We start from the raw sequence: 8735 nt of genomic DNA on the forward strand, positions 1-8735 counted from the left end.
AGACTGAGAATGTAAAAACAATTATGATTCAGATGTTAAGAACTCTAATGGATAAAGTAAACAACATGTATCTAAAGATCGGCAGTAGAAGAAAAGAAAGGATCTAAGAAAGAATCAAAAAGTACTAAAGTAAAAAAAAACAGTAATGAAAAAAATTGGTTTTGATGGGCTTATTAGTAGGCTAGACAGAGCTGAAAAAAGAATTTCTGAGCTATAAGATATCTCAAAGGACAAAATCCTTCATCAATCTAGAATTCTCTGCTTTGGTAAATTACCCTTTCAAAATAAAGAAAACATAAAGACTCTGTCATATAAACAAAAATGCCAGTGGAAGGCCTTTGTAAAAAATGTAAGAAAAGTTATTTAGAAAAAAGGAAAATGATATCAGTCACAAATACAAATCCGCATAAAGAAAGGAAGAGCATCAGAGAAGAAATAAGTTAATGTAAATTTAACTTTTTCCTTTTCATAATTGAACTAACTGATACTAGTTAGAATATTGTATTTCATTAAGTTTATATTCATGTAATATATTTACATGTGAAATGAATGGTGACAATGATACAAAGGATGGAAGGGAAGAATGAAGAGTAACTTACCATTATAAAGTATTTTTCTACTACCCATGAGGCAGTGTAGTGTTATGTGAGAGCAGAGTTGTCTTATTTGTAAACTCTAGAGCAACAATTTTAAAAAGTAAAAACAAAAGAAGAAAAATAGGAGATACAACTAATATGCTCAGAAATTAGAGAAAACAATTATATAAAATGATCAATTTGAACTATAAAAGACATAAATTTAATAAAAAACAAAAATAGTCATAAAGAGGAAGGGCAAGATATAGAAAAATGGTAGCAAATACAGTAGGTATTAATTCAACTGCATCAATTATCTGTTTAAACACCAGTGGTCGAAATAGATCATTAAAAGTGTAGTAGATAAAAATCAATAGCCAAATATACTAATGCACACTGTGTAATGATATTTCAATCAGTGACAGACTATAAGATGGTAGTCCAATAAAATTATGTTAGAACTGAAACATTCATATAACCTAGTGACAAAATAACCTCATAATGCCAGCACACAATGTGTTATCATATGCTATTGTTGATCAAAAGGTTCTTTGTTACTATCATCTAGATTTTCTTTAATTTTTACCAACACCTGTTCTTTGCATTCCTATGCTTGTGTATGTGCCATGCCAGAATAGAGCAACAATATCAAACCTGCCACTGATTAAAAGTTAAATTTACATTAACTTATTTTTAATCATGAAAATCTCAGCTTTTGTGTTGAACCACAAGACACACCTTAAACAATTTAAAATAGAAATCACAAAATATTTGCTTAGAGACCATAATGGAATTAAGCTATAGATCAATAAAAGAAAGATAGCTAAAAATACCTCATGTGCTTCAATATTCAACATCATACTTCCAAATAAATAAATAATTTAGAATTATTTTGATGTAAATGAAAATGAATCAGGACTTATCACAATCTGTGAAATAGATAAAAGTAATCATTAGAAAGAAATCTATATTATTGATTCACATATTAGAAAATTTAAAAAAATCTAAAATGAATTAATTAAATTTCTAAATAATTGGAAAGAAGAGCAAATTAATAGAGTAAGCAGAAGAAAACAAATCACAAAGATTATAGCACAAATAAATGAATTTGAAAGATGAAATCACAGAAACAGTAAAACTAAAATGTAGTTCTTTGAAAAGATCAATAGAATTGCTGAGCTCCTACTTAGGGTAACTCAGTCAAAACAAGATAAAGATAGGACACAAATTTATATCATAAATAAGCCAGAGAACATCCACAAAACAGTACACAATGATTGATAGGATAATGAAGAAATAGGTAAACAACTTGATTACTACATATGTATAACCTCAATTAAATACATAAATTCCTTATGAAAACAAAGAATAGAATATCTGAATTAACCCATATCTAGTGAATGTATTTAAACTATAATTAATAACATTTATAAACAGAAAATTCCAAGCCCAAATGCTTTACAGTAAATTGTACAAAACACTTTAGGAAGAAATTGCATTAGTCCTCCACAGTCTGTCTTAGAAGCAAATAAAATACTTCCTAGCTGATTCAGTGAGGCCAGCGCTACCTAAATACTAGCCAGAAAATCATGGACACAGAATGAAGAACAAAATAAAATTTATATCTCATGGGAATGAGCTCTTCAGTAATCTTCATTATTGTGCTAGATTTTATTTACTTGAATCCCCTGGTCAGACAATGTGGTTAACATGCACTCATCACTTCCCACAGGCATTTGATTTTAAGAAGTGGAAAGTTTTTAACAGTGTGTGGTGATAAATATCTACAATCTCAGCTACTCAGCAAGCTAAGGCAGGAGGATCACAAGTTCAAAGCCAGCTTGAACAAATTAGTACAACCCTGCTTCTTAATTAAAAAAAAAAAAAAGACTTCAGATACAGATGACTGGTGGATGGCTTGCCTAGCATGTGTAAAAACCTGGGTTTTTATCCCCAACACTGAAAAAAAAAATCATAAGTTTCTTTGTTACTAACATCTAGATTTTTAAAAAATTTTCACCAATGCCTATTCTGCCTATACTTTGCATTCCAATGCATGTGTATGTGCCATGCCCAGACTAGAGCAACAATATCAAACCTGCCACTGATTAAATGTATTTTATCATCATGAAAATCTCAGCATTTGTGTAGCCTGTTGATCTTTGGGTCATTGTTGCTTTTCCGTTTGTTTTCTGTTTTGTTTGTAATCTACTATGGTTTTTAAGCATTCATTTCAATGTCATTTGTCCATCATTACAGTATTAAAGAGATTATTTTAAGCTACCCTTAATGTTTCCTGTGATTTATATTTTCATTTCTTCCTTCCCTTGAGCCCTGATAGCCACTGACCATATTATTGGCCCTATATTCTACTTTTTCCAGAATGACATATAGTTGCTAAGACATATTTACATAGCCTTTTCAAACTGGCTTAGGTTATAGTGAATTTATTTATACGATTAATATCCAAATATAGATGTTAATCAGTTTATTTATTTATTGACTTATTAGGAGAATTTTTTGTTTTCAAATTTGGGTGATTATGAATACAGGTATGGATGTAAATTTTCAATTAACTGCATTATGTAACATCATAATTATTTGTGTAATAAGACTGTGTCCTAAGTAGTTGAAATTCCCTATAAAATCACCAAATAACTTCCTTTTTGTCCTTTCTTTTGTTCATTTTTGAGGCAGTAAGTTTTCTAGTTTCCACCAATTATTAAAAATGTGCCGCAACCCGGCTGTGCACAGAAGCACGAGCCACCACCGCAACCCAGCTGGGCACAGAAACACGAACCGTTCAAGCGGGGAACAAAGCTTTATTTAAAAAAGCCGCCAGCGTCCAGTGTGAGTCCTGCTAGCAAGCCGGTGGACCCACGTGTGTCACCGGAACCGGCACCCGGACCTCCCCCAGGAAGTTCCCTCCTACTATCCTTCCCCAACCAATGGGAACTCTCCCATTACATGAGTGACATGAGTAACCTGAGTCCCGTAACAGGCCCAGGTGAACAGCAGGAGTCCAATTACCATATGAATGTAAAGCTTAACATAATCATATCATCTCAATGGCTAGCTGGCAGTCACCTAAACCAAAGGTACCATGTATCAATACTTTTGCTGTGGCTCCTAGCAAAAATGCCACTCATTTAAAAAATATGATTAATATTTGAATAATAAAACACATCTTTCTCTATATATACATCATGTAATGATTATTTAAAAATTATCATCTTGAAAAATATGAATATAACAAAAGTCATTGATCACATATTTAAAATCTTTCATATAAATTAATAAAGATATTTTAAAAATGAAGTGTATAATACATGTTTAATCTTCCATATTTTAAAATATAAGCAATATTTCTGATGATATATTTAAAATATTAATCAATATTCCTTAAACATTTAAAAATATTTTTATATTGGAAAATATGTTTGGGGGAGAAATGCTTCATGTTATAAATCTTATTTAAGAAATACATTTATCTCCAAAAGTTATTGTGTAATAGATTTTAAAATATAAAATACTTCTGCAAAAACCTCCACAATTTTTGGGTGAATAGCGATTGCAATTTATTCTGCATGAAAATATCTGATGAAATGAATTCAGATGGAAAAAAAATCTCGCTGGTATTCTGACCCCAAACATTTTGGATTTATTCAAAGAAGGTAGCATTAAGTACAGGTTTTAAACTGTGTTCTATCTTGCATCTATTTTTACATTCATATGTCAAGATCTTTTTCTTTTCTTCTCTCTCTCTTTTTTTTTTCAGGAAAGATGGATCAAAAGAACCAATAGTGGAGATGAGAACAGAAGATGAAAGAATTACCAATCATGAAGATGGGAGCCCAGTAAATGAGCCAAATGAAACCACACCACTAACAGAACCTGAGTATGTAGATGAAATAGTTACTTGTTTTCAAACAAATATTAGCAAAATGATGGATCATTTGCATAATTTGTTATATGTATTTACACATATCATTGTTTATGAAAGAACTGTATTATTTCTTTTTAATGGAAGTGGTTGTGTGTATCAAAAGTTGATTTCCTCTTGAGATATTTTTCATGAAAACTTGGCCTCCCTGTCAGAGAAACTCTACTATTAAACCCCATCATTATAAGTTATAATTTATAACCCTCATGTATTTATGTTTGCACCCTCATAGCGCCATTACAACTATAATAGATATTCTAATTAAACTTGCAAAGGTAAACGTGTGCATTTATTCATGCACATAACATTGATTAAAATCAGAGGCATTATTAAGTAATGGTAGTATTCTTTTGAATGCAGCTGCTGATAACAATAGCAAGATTATCATACTCTGCTACTCACAAAACTGACTTTTAAATTTCATTGATTCTTCAAATTAGTATCACTCTCTCTTTTTTTTTTCCTACCAGCTTCCATTCCCTTATAGTATAACCTGATGTGGCATTCTTATCTCCAATTATAGGCTTTTTTGTTTTCACAGCTGAAGAAACTGATTTTTCTCCCAGATATTCCCTCTGTTTGTTGCCTGCATGGTGGTGCAAACCTGTAACCCCAGTGACTCAGGAGGCTGAGGAAGGAAGATCACAAATTTGAGGCCAGCCTGGGCAATTTAGTGAGATTCTGTCTCAAAATGAATAAAAAGTTCTAAGGATGTATCTCAAGGTTAAAGCACCCCTAGGTCACATCCCAGTATGGAAAAAGAAAGAAGAAAAGAGAAAGGAAGGAAGGAGGGAGGGAGGGAAAGAGAGAGAGAAGGGAAGGAAAGGGAAACAAAGGGAAGGGAAGGAATGGAAGTCCCTGCTTCTTGCTCTCAATGGCCTGTAGTAATATGTAGAAAACTAGAAAGTACTATTCTATAGCTCATATTTCAATATAAATGTCCAGGCCAATATTAGTGATTGCATTTAGAGCTTATTACTTTCTCAATTGAAGCTAACTATCTGAGAGATTATCAAGGTTTTATAATCTCCCTTTCAGAAATCAGAAGTCTTTTTAATGAAGAAAAATATCACACACACTCACAGACACACATACACACACACACACACACACACACTCACGAAACCCTATTAACACAAACTTATATTGATGTGTGCAGTCTATTTAACAAAATGCCTTTACATGCAACTAGACTATAATTTAGCACACACTAGATCTTAATTAATAGAAAAGGAATATTCAACATAAAAATAATATAATTAGCTGTAATCTTTTAAAAATATTTAATGTAAACCTATGAAGTAAAAAAAATTATACAGAAATATACCACCCACCAATTAGTTGAATACATTTATTCACTAAAAAAATAAATACAGACTTCTGTATGTAAAACAATATATTAAACATTATGGTAATATTGAGCTCTAAATTTCTAAATATTTTTATGCCAGAAATGGCCTATTTGCTTCACTATTTCATATTTTTCATAGTTTCGTCACATTGAAAAGAGAGAAAAAAATAAATTATGAATGCACTTTAAATAACACACATAAAAGAACAGCCCACATTAAATACAAAGTAGATGCTACCTCATTCCCAATAATAGATCTTAATTTTTTGCCTATAACTTACCTTTGATTGGTTACTTTTCACGTGAAAGCTTTGGTTGTCATAAAGTAATTGTTTATCCTCCTTATTCAAAAATATAAAATAAATTACAAATACCAGCTAGCATAGAGGGTTAACTCTGCTATAAAATAATGGGGAATTAGAACAAGATTTGTAAACATATTTAATTCTCTCAATGTGGAAAGAAACACTTTGTCAAGGAAAGAAATTTTACCCCCAAAAAAAGTCTTATGCAAAAGATGTAATGATAAACTAGTGAGTGCTAGAACAGTGGAAAAAAGGAAACCTTGAGTCAATATTACAGTAGCTTTATCAAAATTGCAAAGAATATTTGGATTGCAGAGACCCATGGGGCTTACTTGGAATATGCATATGATCACAGGAACATTTGTGAAACTATCAATATTAATAGACAAAGACTTTTATTGTTTTCTAGGTTATTATTAGAAACAACTCTCAAAAATGGTATAAAAATGATAAGAAAAATGTAATAGTGAAAAGAGGCCAAAGAAACACATAATAAACAAAAAAGTTCTAAAATATGTTCATCTGCATTGAGTTACAAGTACTATTGCTGTTTCATACAGCAACTATTAACTGTTTGACTTGAAAAGTTTGAGAGAATAACTCATGTACTTAATATATAAAAAAGCTTCTTTAAAATTTAAAAGTTATATTTTAGTATCAAATAGTTATCAAATCTAAGCTATCCTATATTGAATAATTTCACTCATCTAAATCCATGTATACATTTTTTCCTACATCTTTTTAAATACACATTACAGTTTTTACAATAGACAATATTGTTTTATTCTTTATATAACATTCACTTAAATGTTGAGGAATATCTCTAACAATGCCTTAAAAATTATATTTATATTTCTATTTCCTACCAGAAAATTACCATTAAAAGAAGAAAATGGGAAAGAAGTCCTAAATCCAGAAGCTATAGAAATCAAAGTTTCTAATGACATCATCCAATCAAAAGAAGATGACAGCAAAGCATAACAATATTACCGAGGCTTGACGCACACTACAAAAGAGCATTTGGATTGCAGTGACCCTATGACCAAAACTATTCCACTGACCTTAATTTCTTTGGAAAATTCTAGCTTGGAATAGCTTGTACACATATACATATGATCATATACTCCTGCCCATGGTCCATTTCCTTTCGTTGTTGTTGTCGTGATTGTTCTTTTTGTTAAGAATTTCAGTACAGAGACTTGATTGACACCAACTCTTGGGTTTCAATTTGATTCTATGATTGAAATACTGCAATTATTCATATGGCTAAAGTGCTCTATTTCTTAAGAACTTTGTCTTATAACCAACAAACATATTTCAAACTCTCTAGCACATGAGGGTGTGATGAAAATCAAAAGAAAACAAAAGCTTTCTGATCTAAATGTATAAGAAAGCCCTGCATGTTTATGAAACTTATTTTGGGCCAATGGATTTATAAAGTGGCTTTCAGCTTAAGATGAAGGCACGTAATAGAGGTTACACTTTTTATCAGGGGAATTTCAGGGAACCCAGGCTTGAAGGAGCCAGTAATCTTTAGCAGATATTAAAAATCAAGGAATCTTTGGAGAACACTTTCAACTAATGATTACAGTACATTTTCAACATTGATTTTGATAGATTGAAGTATCAGATCAAAATTGTTACCCACTTGAAAGAATCTTAGTTGTGTGCAAAATTAGATTAGAAAGACTCCCTGAATCTGTGTCTTTATATATGCCATATTCATTCATATTGGATTACACAAAAAGTAAGTGTATTACAAGTAAAAATAATATTTATTTTTGCCCTCAGCTTCAAATAAAATAAATTGAAATGGAAACAATATAAATATGTTGTCTTTCTTAAAGTTTTTGGTCCTTCATTAAATGAAATTGGGTAATGGAAATTAAAAACAAATGTTAGTTGAAGAAAAGTTACTTAACATTTAAATGTGCCATAAAGTGTCAGTGATCAACAATTGAATTGCCACTGTATTTTTATGCTGAATGTGGTAGCTAGAATTCATTTTAAGATTTTGGTAAACAATTTTGGTTGACAAAACTCCTGGATTATTCAACATAAACTTTCTAATATCACTTGGTAGGGCCTATACCAGAATAAAAATACAAATTAACTTCCAAGCTATGCAAGCTCCCAGAGGTAAAAGTCTAAAACATGATTTAACTTACATATAAGGAAAAATGTATTGCTATGAAGATATATAACCGTTGGGAGCAGGTTTTAGATTATCTTTTAAGTTAACCAGCCAAAGGTTTTTTTTTACCCCATCACATTGGTTACCTTTGGTTTTTCAGGTATGGACTGAATAGCTCAAATATTGCCTGATATGAGAACATATTCCAATAGAACATTGGAGAAAATTTTAACAGTGCAGAGGGACCCACTTTAAGAATGTCACTTTTATAGAGATGATTTCATGAAGATTAAATATAATATTAGTTCCACTCATGAATATTTTTATTTACAAAGTGCTTGAAACTGTCAACCAAGGAGAGACAAGTAAGTAATTTTATACTGTTCCTTACTTTGCTGGCTGATAGCAGAATACTATGATCATCTGC

General features: G+C 31.0%; 1 protein-coding gene across 1 annotated transcript in view; it reads left to right on the top strand.

The window, feature by feature from the left end:
- Ncam2 (neural cell adhesion molecule 2) overlaps nucleotides 1-7155 on the top strand; it is a 472605-nt gene extending 465450 nt beyond the window's left edge. Inside the window, exons 17-18 of the mRNA XM_026411794.2 lie at nucleotides 4354-4473; nucleotides 7044-7155. Coding sequence (XP_026267579.2) covers nucleotides 4354-4473; nucleotides 7044-7155 — 232 coding nt within the window. The remainder of the gene's footprint in view (nucleotides 1-4353; nucleotides 4474-7043) is intronic.
- The last annotated feature ends 1580 nt before the right edge of the window (nucleotides 7156-8735 follow it).

Source organism: Urocitellus parryii, chromosome 2 (genome assembly GCF_045843805.1).
Source record: "Urocitellus parryii isolate mUroPar1 chromosome 2, mUroPar1.hap1, whole genome shotgun sequence".
Classification (NCBI taxonomy): Eukaryota; Metazoa; Chordata; class Mammalia; order Rodentia; family Sciuridae; genus Urocitellus; species Urocitellus parryii.